The following is a 17,215-nucleotide window of genomic DNA, read 5'->3' as shown; positions in this document are numbered from 1 at the left end:
GAATAGTGCAGGTTACTGTCATAACTGACTGGAACCATTTAAAGTAAGAATGCATGTGAAGAAGTTAGCAGATGAGAACAATAAAAACATTGTTATGTCTACATGATGATAGATTTCAAAACTGAAACATTCATAAATAACTTGCGCAACAGAGGCACTTAGTAAATGCCACAGCAGAAGTGTTTAATGTATTCCTAGGATGTTAAAAAGGGAAAACATCTGCAAGGGTAGGGAACCATCTTGACTGAAAACAGAAATTGTAACATAGTGCCCAGAATACCGTACCTGATCCTAGTGTCCACCCCTTCACAAAATGCAATAAAATTGAAAAAACTTTCAAAGTATGTCATAAAATTATTCCGTAGTTAAAAAACTGAGTAGTTAAACTATGAGTTGAGCAGCTCAATTTTTTAGCATACTGAATAGAAAGTTGAGAAGGAATTTGAAAATTAGTAGGGAGACTTATGCTGCTTTGGTTTTTTGTTTGTTTTTAAATTTGATAGTGGACATAATTACACATCAGCACAACCTTAGCAGGGGAAGGAGAGAAATATATTTAAGGAAAATAAGCTAGCGTTGTAGCACATGGATGATAAACCTGAACTCTGGAGGAAATAAGATCTGTGAGCTATATGTGAAAACAGGGGGCATCTGTATATCCAAGTTGGTTAGCAGCAATAATCTTTTCTGACATTAAACTGAATCTATGAGGTCTCCTGGCTCATTTCATGACGCACAAGGAAGAGGGAGGAGCAACAACAGGAAAATTTTCATTACCCTTATTAAAATATAAACACTGGCAGTTTTGCATTAAGAAAGAGACATCGTTTAACATTCATGTTTCAAGGCTTTAGCCAGTCACTTGCAAGGATTGGGTAGTACAGGACCAGAACCACTTCACTTTTCTATAGGACTGTAATGCTTCTCACCATAACATTATGAGAAAATACCCCCATTTTGCTGCCAACAGGATAAACAGGGAGCTTAATTAGCACAGGAACTAATAAGCTTAACATTCTCATTCTGTAAGCGAAGCAGTTACTACAAATAAATATCTATACTAAAGATTTTTGTATTTGGACTTTGGACTCTCCCTTCCCATAACAGGACCAGTTTGATATGAAGAAGTGCACCAGAAGGGCTTCCACGGCCCCTCTGGCACCACTCAAGGGGCAGCGCAGTGCCACCCAGCTCTGAAAGGGGATACTTTCCATTCTAGCACAGCTCGCATGGAACCAGGATAAGACAGAGGGGGAAATCACACAAAGAAAATTTGGCCCAGAATAAAAATAGATTGGCTTCCTGCTGTGACCATCCCCAAATTCCTGAACAAATTGCCTGCGGGAAGCTTCTCTGGCATGCAGCCTGTTTAGGACAATTCTGGGTAAGGAATAGCTGGCTACTTGGACGTCTGGTATCTTTGGCTTCAAAAACAGAGAAATGAAGTCATGACTGTGGGTCAAAATGAAATGGAATCTAATCTCTAAACATGTAGATCACTAGTGGCTTCTCCTAAGTCATCCAGCTGTACTGGAAGGCTTAAGAATGTACTAGAATTCTTTTGAAAACTCCCAATTCATTAGTTTTATGTTTTAAGAGTAACAAAGTGACAGAACTCAAGAAAGAGAATGTTGACATAAAAAAGAAGAAAATTAATAAAGTACCAACAAATTTAACTACATCAGAAAAGCCACTTCTCTCCTGTTCTAGAAGTTTGAATCTACAGTAGATCTGACATAGGTCAGGATGAAATTACGCTAAATCGCTGCATTTAAAAAAAAAAAACCAACCAACAAACCAACCTACAGACTACAATTAAATTGTAATTGGATTTGTCATTTCAAAGTATTAGCATCAGATTTCCAGATAATAGAGGGTGACATACTCTTATGCTAATAAATAGAAAGTTAGCAAAGTAAACAAACGCTGTGCTTCTACTGTAAGGAAATACATGCACCAATGAAGCAACCTTTTCAGCAGAGAAGTAATTTAATACCCAAACCACATGAAAAGTGATCTCTCTGGGAATAGCACAGCTGCTAAAATCCAAGTCAGTTTTTATTAAATCAAGTCTGTTTATGTAAAACAGGTCTCTCTTAAAATGACCTCCAAAAGAAAATTATTTGCTAACAAAAAGTTGATACCTGCATTTATCTACACTGATATATGTTTTTATTGTTTTTGTATATCAGTATGTCCTGGATTGGAGATAAAAAGAAGTAAAAAAAAAAAATAAAGAAGAAGAAAAAAGAAAGAACTTATTCTAACAGCTTAACTTCTCAGCCTCCACCATCATAAAGTTTTAGCTACTGCTGAGATTACAGCTATTCAAGAGGGTAGATATCTGTTTCTAAAAATAACAGCAGTTTTAAGTTTGGTGCTTCAACTTTTGAAAGAAGAAAATGGACGTCAATAGTCCTTCAAAACTTGTCTAATGTACCTAGATAGCCTTGAAAAATAAAAGGAGTAGTGTAGAAGAAGAAATTGTGCAAGTCCTCAAAAAACCAATAGTGCCTCAAAAGTTTTTGATAGCTGGACAGTAAAGGACAAGAGCAATGAAAAAAGCAGGAAGAACCTCTTGCAGTAAGTCTCAAGGTACATAAAAGTGAACCAAATTAACGGCACTCCCAAGCAGTCAAAATCATGAGTCAAAACCTCCGAATCTTCATATCAAGATATCCCAGTCAAAATTTCTTGAACTCTCACTAAATGGCCATAGAAAACTTGCCAGAAAAAACTCTTCAAGGCCACGGTACAGGAAAACGTTCCAAGACTGAAGAGGAGGCCTCACACAGACACATTAGTGGGCTGCCCCAGTGTTCTGGCAAGACACAGCTTGGATCCAAGCAACAGCTGTAAATCTGTTGGGTGACTCAGGACTGTCAACGCTAGCATCAAAATGAAACAGCCTTTTCCATAAAGAAATGTTATGGAAGTAATTTTTTTTTCCTTAAGTGTTCTTTATAGGTTTGTTTTGTATCATAAAACAGAAATTTAGACAACTTTGTGTATTTGTAACAATACTAAGTTCAGGAAAAGTACAAAGATATATTTATTCATTGGACATAGGAAATGATTTCTTAAAAAACTAAAAACAATGCCAAATTTTTTCCCTTCCTACAAAGCTAAAAGATACTGACAGTATTTATGCGATAAACTTTTCAGAAATATGTTGGCCCTAGTCTCTGCTTGGTTTCTTTAGCGAAATAGAATGTTTGCATGGAGGCAGCATGCTAACACATGAAGCCACAAAAATTCGGAAAACAGCTAAAAAAGAAGGGTATGAGGGGAAAAGAACTTTAGTTGAAGTGACAGCACAGATTCCAAGCCCTAAAGAAGCAGGAGAAAATGTCAAATACAGAGCAGTCCTCGGCACCCCAAGGCTGACCTAGAGCAAGACCATTCTGTACATTTAGATAAAGTACAGACAAACTCAGACTTACTTTGGTTGAACAGGCTGTGCACTTATGAAATGCCAGGCTGACTGGAAGAACGTTGTCAAATCTTGATAAAAATCCACGGATCTGGAAGATGAAAAAAATTACAACACTATTTCTACAATCACAAAAAACATCTCCAAAATTCAATATGAACTGGACACATACATTCAATAAAAAGATGAAGATCTTCTATAACTAGGGTATTACTGTTCCAACACAGTGACCCCCAGTAACACCTGCAGATAATTTATACTCAATATATATTGCTGGTTTTCTATCTATAGATATAAATAATGGCACAACTATCTAAATGCAACACTATTTAAGCATAAATAGAGGCACAGCACCACCTGGAGTTTGACTGTTCTGATTGCAAAATTTGATCAAAAATAAAGCATCATGGTATAACCAGTTAAATATTTTTTTTCTCATCCCTATAACATATAAGCCAAAACCTTACCTGTCGCACATTCCTAAAATATGTTCTTAATATGGTGCTATGGGTACATAATTTTAAAATTCCAGACTATTTTTTCTGGTAACACAGCACTGAAAACACTTTGCAGCAGGGTTTGATCATATGGGCTATAAACTATTCGGACCATTGATCATCTTTTTTTATTCTGTGGTTTTCCAGGTCTACTACAATGAAAAGACATCACTAAGAACATAATTTAAGCAGCTATCCAATACAAAAAATAATGCCTGAATTAATATTTAATTCCATTACGGAAAATACTTCCGATATGCACTCCATACATTTAATGCAGTTGAAACAGCATAAACCTTCGAAGCCAGCAGCAATTTAAACAGTATTAACACTAAGGTATTTCTGCAGAAACACCAAGCCATACATAATGTTAGAATACAAAAATACTGCAATTTTTAAAGAAACCCCACACCCAGGACAAGAAAGAAAACAAAATCAAGTCTTTCGGATACCACATTGCTTTGTATTTATGTTATCCTAGGAACTCCAAGACACTTCCTGGAAATAAATTCAGTTCATTTATGACAGGCTAAGACTATGAGTGTGCAACATCTATTACCCAACAAAGGAATACCCTCTTAATAAAAAGGACTGCTGCATTAATTAATTTTCTTCTTCCACAGAAGTGGGCTAACAAATGAACAAAGAACACCACAAAGAAACACATCAGAAAATAACAGTTAATTTTAGACCCCTGGAGACAATATTGCACTCACTGAGCTGATTATATGGGTGACTGCTAAGAGAAATCAGCAGTTTGTAAAAGGATCAGATGTCACAATATTTGAAACAAATTGTATATTTTCATTTTATACCTACTACTAAAGTTATACTTGTGTTAGAATGTCTAAAAGTGAAGACATTCATGATAGTCACTAAATGTAAATGTAAATACAGACACAGGGTTGACAGAAGTCATAATTCAATGAAAAGTGTTCTGATTAAAATCCATATTTGAAATGGATCATATCTCAAATCACAGCCCAAAACAGAAGAATAACGCAAGTAAAAACATATAAGGGTATAAAACAAATCAGACTGGACTGACTGGACAGTTAACATTCACATCATCAGGAAATACATGAACTGTGAGATCATTATTTTTCCAGTAGACACAGTAAACTTTCTAAAGTTTACTAGGAAACATTCTAAAAAAAAAAAATTACTACAAATGTAAAATTTCTAGCTTTTTGCTGAGGGGGGGTGGGAGTGGGACATAACTTCTTCACTATTGCTTTTTAGGTGTTAAGAGAATGTTCAGATTAGAGATCTGTTTCCCAGAGGTCTGGAGCATAGTCACCATTTTGAAACAAAGTCACTTTGTATGTGTGAGAGTCACAAAGATTCAACTGTCAGAATTACTGAAGTTATTTTTCAAAATAAACTGACCTAGCATAAGTAAAATATCTTTCATATTATCATCCCATATGATCTCAGGAAACATTCAGATAATTACAGAAAACTACCTGGAAATTATGACATTCATTTTTCAACTAGAAAGCAGTAACTTCTCCAAAGACAAATCAGCAGGGAGTACCTGGATCATCAAATGCATGAGATTTAGATTTGGCTTTTCCTTCCTATTTGAGACACAAGAGATCCAAAAACCTCCCTGGGATACACTGCAGCTGCTGGCCCAGGCTGGCCCTGGCTGATGACAGCATTACCATTTTACCTACAGATAACCCCACACGATAAGGGAGTAACTTAGTTAAAGGAACCTGTCAGTCATTAAGGAAGTTACCAACTTACCAATTAGTGCCAAAGTTGGAAACTGTCAAGAACCTTCCAGAGGAAGAGATTATGAGCACCAGCAAGGACAATGCCTGGTACTGAAGGTACCTGAACAAGCCAAGCGAGAACTGGATGTTCCCTGCCAATCCTGCAGCTGGCTGTGCCCACAGTAACAGACAGAAAAGCTTCAGGGGTATGGGAGAGAGACCCCTGAGAAAGAACTGGAGAGGCAGAACCCAGGGTTCTCCCAGGAGAACCCCAGTGCATAAAATGACCCACGTTTAAACACTGGTTACTACATAAAACTATAAATAAAATCAGAATAACGTTGTATAGACCAGGCCTTGTGATTACCAGGATGTTGCAAAGAAAACATACTAGTAGCTTTATCCTTTTCTGAATCAAGATTCATTCTTAGCACAAAAACCCCTAATATCAATAGAAACTAAAAATACCACTTAGAAACAAATAACTTATTTGTTTATACAACGGAAGCATCCAGAGTCACTCAGATAGCAACATAATCAAAGAGGCACAAAATACTTCTAATAGCCAGTGATAAAAATCACAGGGGATATGATTACGAGGATAAGATCAGCAGGCAGGTTTTTGAAGAACTGTTATCTATACAACAAAAACCCAAGTCTATCCAGCAATTTGAAACACAGTAACATATTTGTAACCAGAGTTTGGGTTGAGTAGAAGAATAAGGACTGCTGTATTGCACCAGAAATACACAACTATTTTGGAGAACTATAATAATTGTGAGTTGGCTGGATTTAAAATTTTTTTCAAACTCAGAAGGGATTTAAAGAGTGAACAAAAGTAACTTTGAGATGCTCATATTGTCAGTTCTGATGTGGAACAGAAAAGGCAGAAAGGTTGCCTTATTCACGTACTGCCTGCTCCAAATAAACTCCTGCTAAGTAGGTAACAGGAATTGTGTGGCCACTAGTAAGACAGACACAATGCCAGGAACACAACTACTTTAGCCCATGTGATGGATTTTATTTTATTTTTATACCTATATTTTTAACAAACATGGAGAGTCAGTCCTTTGGAGAATGGAATCAGCATATACTATGTCTTTGTTAAGTCTGTGATGTTTGCCTTATATCAGTTCCCAGCTTTTAAAGAAAAGCATTTACTCACAAATTATTTACCTGATGAGGAACAAGTCCAAGAGAAGTAGGTGGCTCATTCATTCTATCATCACTACTGCTAGCCACAGCATAACCACTGCCAAAAATCCAAGAAGGAAAATTAGAACAAGACCACATACTCAACAGTCAAAATTTCCAGTAAGTTTCAACACATTTTGTTACAGCTTACAGTTCAGAATCTGGAAAGGAACCTATCTGGAAAGTCTGTTTCATAGTAAGTAAGATTCAGCATGGGAATATAAAAACTCTTTTTCAGAATCAGTCTCAGACTTGTAACATACTCACATCCAACATCTAACTCACTTTTTCTTTCACAGATTTTGAAAGACAGAACTCAAGCCTAAATTCCATGATGCAGAATTTCAGAATAATTTTTGTATCAAGCCCACTTTGCAATACTTATCTTGAAGCCCTTCATGTGGCATATGTAGTTATCATAACTCATTATCAAATACACTTGAGCAAAGGAATGCCAAGACCCACTAACAGGAATACTTGCTGCTTTTGAAGTATTCTCAGTACTTTTCTACTTTTAAACTCAGAAGGAGAGACTGCCAATTTCCAAGACAAAAAAAAAAAAAAAAAAAAGAATTGATGACCCAGTTCTCTCTTAAACACTATTAAATTACACTATTATAGTAGATATGACCTATACATGACATGACATTACAGGCAACATTACACCTACAGAATTGTCCTTAATGTGTACTTCCTCCTCCTTCTCCCCAAAAAATTAATATAATTTTATTTCTCAGAGAACACCTTTTGAAAGCCAATCCAGAAATGACTCACCCTTCTGGATGCTGTAAGACAGAAACCATTAATTCCACTGCAAGTGCTCCAGCTACCATAGCTAATCCAGGTCGACTGACTGTGCACTGCTGATCCAATGTCCGATCCCTGGTGGACTACAAAAAGAGACAATTCTGAGGGAAACAAAAAAAGGAACTCAAAAGTCACTAGCTGCCTTACTACACAAAACATCTCTACTTCTGTGCAAATAATTTCTTTAATCTTCCAAATAAAAGATAAGCTATTTCTTATTCCTCTATATATCAACATAAAACAAATCCCTTTAAGAAAAAACATTTAAAGGAAATAAAAATTCAAGTCACAACAAAAGATATATAACCACCATTTGCATAAGGTTCTACTCACATCCCCTGGTGCCACAACATCATTGCAGAAGTAGCAACCCAGTTTATAGCCGGGGATGTTTGAAAAGAGTGAGGATCCCAACAGATCAGAAGAACCAGAGGCATTGTTGAAACATGAATCATCAGATTCTTGCTGTTTTGGTTTCTTTAGTCCATGTCTCATAACAACAAATGTGTCAAATCCCAATGCAGCATTGATGACCAACTGTGAACAACAAAGAAAAACAGATTTTAAGCAAGCCAAAAGGGGAGGGGGAAAAAAGGCCTCAAGGTTTTATTCACTCTGAATGTCAAAAAAACCCCACATGCTGTAGATGGACCAATGACCTATTTACTACATAGCTATCCCCCTAGCCATAAACAACAGATTTTCTGATAGGTGCAAATTCTAGTTGTCAAGCATTTATAAAAAGCAAACCAAAAAAGTCAGTTTCAGAAATGCACAAACCATTACCTTTTTCTGTGTCTTTCAGGGAAGTGTGATACAAATTAATAACTCCCTCTAATGGTCAGCAAGTGTGCTTTGTGTAATGAAAGAAAAAAACCAGGAACTCCATAAATGTGTTGTGTTAGTTTACATCTGAAACTAGGTTCACACCAACTAACATTCAGTGTCTCACTAAAGTTGAAGCTGCTGTGCACTGATATGAATTAACATCCATGCATCCAAATTGGCCCACTATTCATACAATAATTAGTATCATTATTGAAAAGCTTGATTTGGTTCCAGCTCAGAATTTATTTTCAAGTTTGTTACATATTCTGTATATTCATATTCTCTAAGTGCTAAAATATTCCAAGTGCCACTTTAGTACAACAGTGGCTATTAATAACAAGATTTCGTGTAATTTGAAATTCTCTGTGTAGTCTTTTCAGTTCACTGTGGTCTGAAATACAACTCATTAAACACTGCTGTGTGACAAAGCAATGAAACAAGTCTGTTATCCAAAAAAAATTCTGCTCAGTGAGGAAAGCAATTAATGATTACTTATGGTCTTCATATGCATCTGTTTAGTCACATGGGGAGCACAAACAGCTGTGGTACACAATTACACTGTCATCATTTTCCCCTTTCTCATCAGTTTGTGACAAGTGCTTAGAGTAATCTGAAGCTGTGTATGTTATGATGGTAATATCAGAAAACCAATACTTAAACTAGCAGATTTTACTAAACTTACAGGCAATGATTTAGATATAGCAAAAAGCAAAAACAATTATACGATAATGACTGCAGCCAGTAAAATACAAGGAAAGATATACTGCTTGATATGCAAATATTTTAGATAGAAATTGCAGCACAGTAGTTTGTCATTTTTCATTCTTATAGCCAGGAATTATTTAAAAGAGGGACTTTGAGGGAAGTTGTCAAGAATTAGCCATCTTAACTAGTAAGCTTGTGAGTTTCTTCATCATTCTCAGTATTTCAAATAATTTCTGCATATTCACTTTCAACCTTGTTTACTCTTTCCTCAGTCCTAAAGTAGAACTATGCTGCTGAATCTGTGGTAGCACAGCCAGGTCTACAGCAAACAAGTAAGAGATTGCATCTTCTCACTACATCCGCCTGTAAAGCCTAAAGATGGTATTCCCATTGCAAAATATTAATAACGTGGCACAGCAGGTATTATCAGAAATTAATAATACTGCTAAACACTTCCCACTGCAATAAACTCTTTCTCTCTCATCAGTTTACTGTCCAGCAACTATTTGAACTGATTGACTCATAATAAAAACCAACCAACCAACCATCTGTTTTTTATAGACACTGCGGAAAAGCGTACCTTCTGGCATGTATTTAAAAAAAAATGTAGTAAAATTTTAAAAGTTCCAGTGTTCAGCAGAAACAGGGATTTCACATCTGACACTGAGACTCAACATTTGAGTTTTGTGTTTGTCTAAGGTACTTGTTTTGAGAGGAAGGACTGCAGGAGTACCAAAGATCATCAAGGCAACTGAATGATTACATGGGGAAACCAACTCTTACTTCTACTCATGTACCGCTTATATAAGGAGAACTTGAATGAGGAGATTGTCACTCACTATATTTTCATTTTCTGTGTGCCTGTTTTGAAACTTTGGGGTCCAAACTGCAGCAGTGCTCAGATTTGCAGCTGTCATACAAATTCACAGAATCCCAGGCAGGTCGGGGTTGGAAGGGACCCCTGGAGAGCACCCAGCCCACCCCCTGCTAAAGCTGGCTCACCCAGAGCAGGCTGCACAGGGTCATGTCCAGGCGGGTTTGAATGTCCCCAGAGCAGGACACCCCACAGCCTGGCTGGGCAGCTGCCCCAGGGCTCTGTCACCCTCAAGGGAAAGACATTTTTCCTCACATTCAGCTGGAACTGCCTGTGTTGCAGTTTGTGCCCGCTGCCCCTCGCCTGCCGCTGGGCACCCCTGCAGAGCCTGGCCCCGTCCCCTTGGCACTCGCCCTTAAGGTATCTGTGGGCATGGGTCAGCTCCCCCCTCAGCCTTCTCTTCTCCAGGATAAACGGGCCCAGCTCTCTCGGCCTTTCCTCAGAAGGGAGAGGCTCCGGTCCCCTCATCATCTCTGTAGCCTCCACTGGCCCCTCTCCAGTAGTTCCCAGTCTCTCTGGAACTGGGGAGCCCAGCACTGGATGCACACAGCACTCCAGGTGCAGCTTCCCCAGGGCAGAGCCGGGGGGGGGGGGGGGGGATCCCCTTCCTCGCCCTGCTGGCCACGCTCCTCCTCACGCACCCCTGGGTCCCACTGGCCCCTTGGCCCCAAGGGCATGCTGCTGGCTCGTGGGCAACTGGCCCACCAGCACTCCCAGGTCCTTCTCCGCAGAGCTGTCTCCCAGTAATGTTTATTCACATTTGAAGCAGAGCTCTCATCAAATATTTATCAGCCTGAAGTACACTGAAAAGCAGGTATGAGCATTTCAAGATTGCACTTTTTGAGATTTCAGTGCTGTGCTTGTTCAGTGACAGGGAAATCCATCTTCTCACATCCAAGTGATCTTATGAAAATCAAGTAACCAAGATGCAGTCAGACACACTATGCCACTAAGTAGCAGAGAACTGTCACAAAGAAATTATAAAATTTGCCCTCAAAGTACGATTTGAATACTGTAAGGTAAATGCAGCAGGGGACTGCTAACTAAGCAAAAATTTTAAAAATTGTTAGAAGAACCCTATCCTGACTGAACCAGATGGGGGGGGCTGCACATAAAACTGCATATATTGCTTACAACTACCAATCCTCATACATATGAAAGAGCAGGTTGGCACTTTCCAGTTTCAATATTCAGCTTTGCAAACTTCCTCTTTTTTTTGTCAGTTCTGTGCTGTTTTTAAACAGCTAAAAGAGTGCTGAAAGACCACAGCTGCAAACTGCAGAAAAAACAGTAGAATTAAGTAGGAACTGATAGTTATGGAGGTACATACACTCAGTTACACCTGAAGTTATACCTCACTGAAGTCCACACTAAGGGACACACTGATATTTTCACTGGCAGCATAGTTCACTAGCAAAGGGAAGTTCATCTGAGCTACAAAGACATACAAGCCTATTGCTCAGGATCAGAAATCTTTTTAAAAGAAGGAAAGAATGGAAGAAAATAATTTAAGACCTTGGCTTCAAAAAAAAAAAAAGGTAATTTTTTGACTTGGAAAAAACCTGCTTGCAAAGCAGGTGCAGAGGAAATTTAGTTATGTTCAGATGAACATAAACTTCAGAAAGGGGAACACACTTGGAATTTGTAAGATAAAACTAGGTTGCAAATACCACAAATCTGCATTCTCTCTCTCCTTCCTACTGTCCTTTAAAAAAAAAATAAAATAATATAAACACAAAGAAAAGAAACTACAAACAACTAACAACTATTAGGAAACTAGAACTGTCATAGCTGGAAAATCACACAAGTTAGAAAAGACAAAAATCAAAGATTGAATAACAATACTGACTCAGCTGTGACACACGTATGTTTTCTTTTACTTTCGTGTTAAGTTCACAACTTAATAAATTGCTATGGACATCATTACATTTATACCACAACCTGCACAGGATGAGCACTGTGGTTAAGCTGACATGTTAAAAGCTTAATACTTGCATTTTCTGATTTTGTGCTATTTTAACTGAGCAAACATGAAACTGTATAATTCTTCAATTAAGAAATATCAAGATGACCTGAGACTGTTTTACTGAAGTCTACGTCATGATAGCAAGTAAGTGTTCAGGATAATTGGATTCTTCAGCAAAACCATATTTTCAACACCATTAATTTGGAGAAAGATGCTGCTTCCAGAACCCTGTGTGATTTAGAATACTCTTTCACAGGGGAAGTTTGAATGCCTCACTGTTTTCAAGAACAACATTCACACAAGACTAAAGTCTCTATCATTCAGATCTAAACCTCAGTAAGATTTGTAGAACAGGAAAAAAGGCTCAAAATCTTCTCCCCATATGCTTTTCTGATTCTTCCTGGAAAAATTTGGTTAAGCTTATGCTTTATTTCTCAGTCTGGTTCATATCACCAGGACTGTATGCTGACCACAAAAGACATTTTGAGTATATAAGCATTTACGCATATTGTCTCACTGTTCTCGTATACAGAGCATAATCTATAAGGTTTCAGATATCATTTTTTTTAATATAAAAATTCATAATCTTAATTTCATGTACTGCAGCTCTCCCTTTTTCTTTGCCTGTAGCATGAGGGTATCACTTTTAAGCTACAGGAACAGCTGAAGCATCAACACTACCTCAATAAGAGTCATAGGCAGAGTTTGGGTGCATTGGCTCAGCACAATGGTATGTTTTCCAATAAGACAATGAGGAAAAACGCAAAGTTAACTTTTAACCAAAAAAGTGTTGGCATACTTTTTAAAGTGCAGAATTCACTTTCTAATTTTTCACTTTTGAGACATATTTTGAAAACTTGGTTTCAGACAAATTTCTACAATTCACATCCCCTATCAGTCAATCATTACTGTAATGACTTTAGTCCTCCTTACTATGATTCTGTTATTATTAAATTATTTCTCTTAGTCTTACTATGAAATATGTACCCTTGGAGATACTCAAAAGATACTGACTAGACAAGACCCTGAGCAACATGCTGGAAGTTGACTCTATTTTGAACAGGGAGTTGGACCACATCACCTCCACAGGTCTCTTTCAACCTATATAATTCCATGACAAAAGTTTCTGTTTCTTCTTTTCAACATTCTCTTTTCCCGCCTTATACAGAATCTTTGAGGCCACAGAACGCAAGAAAAAAATTCCTGCACAATCACAACATGTAGGTCAAATATTTCGATTTCCCAACAAGTTCTTTTAGGTATACATAACTGGTTGATATGCAAGAGCTGAAATACACTGGCAAGGATATTAGCAGAGTATGGTACAATACCTTCCTCTTGCTGGCTGCAATGACAGTAGGAAGCCATCGACTCTCTCTAGTGTCCATTAGTAGGAAAACAACATCATGAGCATCAATAAGCTCTTCAAGTTTAGCCACATCCTTCTGAGCCTGTGCCATTGTTACTTCAGAAAAATTCACGGGGTGGCCTGGCATAGGGATGCTCATGTTATAGCCTTCTGAGCTCTGGATGGAGACAGACAGAAAACAACATATTAAAAAGAGAACTTTGTAACTGAATAGAATTAGCATTAAGTTCAATACAAAACTGTAGAGTACAAATTAAATTACTGTTTGGCAGAGTGGCAACTTGTTCTTTACATCTCTCTGTGTATCAGGGCTGTGCACTAAAGCACAGTGCTGATGTTTCTGAGGGATTGGCAGGCTCAGCTGCTGTATTTATCCACAACGGAGCAGCTCAATGCAAACATACTAGTCTGGGTCATGAGAGCAGACCAACCATGTTCAGGTGGCATGGTGCCCGCACTAACAAGCTCAGTCTCTCAGAAGGTCTTATTAGGCCTGGGAAATCACTACAAGTAGATGGCTGAACTGCTCCTCATCCCAGAGGTTACAAACATCACTACAAAAGCAAGAAAACAGGTGTTACATATGATTATGATCATGCCATTAAACTTATATAAAACCATTGTCCTGGATTATCTTTGCAGCCACTTCACATGCAGTGTTAATGGGATGTACTTTCCATTTCTGATATTGAGTATTGATTCAATTACAGTAAGACAGATGCAAAGTATCACACATTCTCCTCTTTGTTTAAAATTCTTTATGAGGAGAACAACAGTCTCTAATGATTTTCACGTAATTTGACCAGGCATACGTGAACTTGATATGGAAGAAAATCATTTCTGAGACTTGTTACCCCAGCGCTTGGATGTCTGGAGGCTTGCACTATGCAGATGCTGAAAGAGCTTGTTCCTATTGCAGAAACATGCCTCTTCCAACTCCGTATTTGGGCAGGGCATATTGAGCCAAAAATGGCTAAAGAGCCAAATAAGCATATACACAATGCATATACAACGCAAACAATTAACTCACTCATTTGGAAGTATGCTAGCACAATCTGTCAGCCATCTGCTGTAAGAGAATAATGGATCCTTCATACATGTTACAGAAGCACAGGCCTTGCCAAAGCCACTTGCTTGTCACTGTGCTGTAAGCAACTAACAATTTAAAAGCCAAAACTCAAAAGCTAGATCTAGCAAACATAAAATTACATGGGAAGAGAAGAAAGGAAGGTTGGTGGAACGTGCTTTTGTATAGACCAATTACATGCACAACTCATAAATCCAGGTGAGCCAAATAACCAGGAAAGTATACATTCTAAACATCATAAATACCCCTGAAGATAAAGAGACACATATAGCAGCTTGGGGAAATGCATTTGGGTAATGTCTGCATTAACCATATCAAAGGATACACCCTTTTTTTCCCCCCTTCTTCCCCTCACACCCAAGGGGAAAAATGTAGAGTCCACAGTGACCTATATGCTGTTAACAGGGCAGCTCCCCTGTCTCCCAGTGAGAACATCTCTGTATCAACAGCAGACATTAGGTAATTATTGTCATTATCACCTCCAAAGAGCTGTGGCAGGAACACAAAACTTAATCCATGCTATATATGGGTGATGTATTTACGCATAACTCATCAAGCCCCTGTACTGCACATAAATGTTGACTTACTAGATAACTGACACTGTTGGCAACTTTGGAGGTCAATTTTTGTTTCAAAAAAATAAATGAACAAATAAACAAGTTATACACTAGCTGCACAGAAATACAGTAACAAGGTTTGTAAAATACTAAAATCTTAACAGAATTCAGAAAAAACAACAACTATCTAGTGACTGTAGCTGTAAGAATACATGAGACCAGCAGCTTCAATAGCTTCAATTCTACTTGAATAACTGTCCCTTGAAAAAAAGACACCAGTCGCAACTAAAGGTAGCTGAGGTATGCTTTTGCAGTCAAATGTGGGCAAAAAGAGCTAAAAGGGTACCTTGCAATGGCACATGGATATTATTTTAAGAAGTAGATGTTCATATATCCCCAAAGACAGAACTCATTCATCCCACAGAATTCCAAAATCTCAAGGAGTCTCTACACAAGTTTTGCTTAACTGCTCACAAAAAGGCTTAGATTTTAAGACCAGAACCTTCATACTCACAAAAGATTTAAAATGTCTCTGAATTACCTAAAACAATATAACATTTAGTTACCATGCCATAAAGTATTAGAAAAAAAGGGACTACAGTGACATGCAAAATCATAAAAGATAACGCACTTTTCAACACTTTCATTGAGAGGTGACCAAAGCCATGCTTGAGAATCCATTGCTTGTGTTTCAGGTTTTTTTGTTTTTTTTTTTAAAGCAAACAGACATCAAAATATTACAATCTGTGGTGCTACCATAACTTTCTCCCCCATTTTCATTCACATTTCTATCAACTTTTTTGTTAAACCATGGCTCCGATCACTCAGAAGATATCTGTGCTCAATATATTTAAACCTGAACAGAAGTGTGCCATGGGAAGTTACACAGAAAATCAAGAAATGTGATGCTGCCATCACTAAATTGTTCTATTGGAAATACCTATGTAAAGTGGTCCCCTCATGCAATATAGTACAAAGGATGATAAAATGCTGAATACAATGGAGTTTCATGCCTGAATACTTCAGAAAATGACTGTATAAGACAGTCAATAAAGTTAAGTTCCACAGCAGCTAGGTGAATGACTCTGTGCATTACCTACTTGTCATAACAGGCTGTGAATCCATAAATTCTGCTATTTCTGAGTACTCCCTTCTTTTTATATTATAAAACTCTAAGCTACAGCTAATCGTAATCTTAGAAGTGGAATGGAACAAATCAAAGCTCCATGCCATTTCTTGTTTCATTTGCAATGATGAAGTGGTTACTCTCTTCCAACTAGAAAGGATGTAAAACTAAAAAAATAAAAATAAAAGAATTTACATAGAAAAGTCAAGCATTTCAAAGTCAACTAGGAGAAACTGCATTTTGTGTGCAAAATATTACAGTGAAATCAAAGAAAGTAAATTAAACTGCAAGTGAACTGCACAAAAATGTAAAACCAATTGTTCAAAAATGCCTTCAGAACCAGCATTACTGCTTGGACTCCCATGGGCTTGAAAGGACTGTGTGAGTTTCTGAACAGCAAGAGACAGCTTTGACTACTCCTTTAGTATAAGAGAAATGAGTGGGCTCAAAATCCAGGACAAATAATTTTTCATTCAAGGACATTTAGACTGATAAATATGGTTTTGATAACAAGCATCAGTGCAGTCTGCAGTAACAAATGCAGTTCCATTTTGAGAAGTCTAGCAAAGTCAGCTGGATTATAAAAATCTCCAGATCCAGTAGCTTCACATTTGTGGAGAAGAGGTATCATGTTTGACCATCAGTAAATATACAAAGAAACAACATGCTAGCATTAACAAGAATTAACAGGGCTTAACAGTAAAAACTCTGGTTCAAATAGTTAATATCGTGCTGACGGCATGTGAGAGTGGTGAGGTTTAAGCAGCAGACCAAGCACGGGACTGACAATAAGCCTTTAATTGGCCTGGGTAAAGTCCTGGTGCTTTGGGACTGTTTGGATGTGAAGCTACTGGATCTGGAGATTCTTATAACCTGAAGGCTGATCAGATGCGACCCATCCATGGCACCAGGAAACAAAAGAGAATGCATAATACTATGGAGATAATGTGCTAGAAAAACAGTGGTAGATGGTAGAGGTACCATCAAGTGGTAGATGCACAACCTTTGAGGCATATGGTAGAGAAAAAATTCTTACAGTACGTGTTGCACA

At 37.7% G+C, this 17,215-nt stretch overlaps 1 protein-coding gene across 7 annotated transcripts in view; it reads right to left on the bottom strand.

Moving 5' to 3' along the window:
* The window catches only part of ATG7 (autophagy related 7), a 122,574-nt gene that overhangs the window by 85,031 nt on the left and 20,328 nt on the right, over positions 1-17,215 (bottom strand). For all 7 annotated transcript variants that reach the window (XR_008731919.1, XR_008731920.1, XR_008731921.1 and 4 more), the window contains exons 13-17: positions 13,357-13,551; positions 7,986-8,189; positions 7,620-7,735; positions 6,828-6,903; positions 3,444-3,524 (exon numbers count right to left, since the gene is read on the bottom strand). Coding sequence is in view for 4 of the 7 variants with exons in the window: in XM_055708228.1 (XP_055564203.1) it covers positions 3,444-3,524; positions 6,828-6,903; positions 7,620-7,735; positions 7,986-8,189; positions 13,357-13,551 (672 nt within the window). In the remaining 3 variants the exon portion in view is untranslated. The remainder of the gene's footprint in view (positions 1-3,443; positions 3,525-6,827; positions 6,904-7,619; positions 7,736-7,985; positions 8,190-13,356; positions 13,552-17,215) is intronic.

The sequence above is a fragment of the Falco cherrug genome, chromosome 4 (assembly GCF_023634085.1).
Source record: "Falco cherrug isolate bFalChe1 chromosome 4, bFalChe1.pri, whole genome shotgun sequence".
In the NCBI taxonomy this organism is placed as follows: Eukaryota; Metazoa; Chordata; class Aves; order Falconiformes; family Falconidae; genus Falco; species Falco cherrug.
The sequence above is the reverse complement of the archived record's forward strand: the minus strand, read 5'-3'. Positions and strand labels throughout refer to the sequence as shown.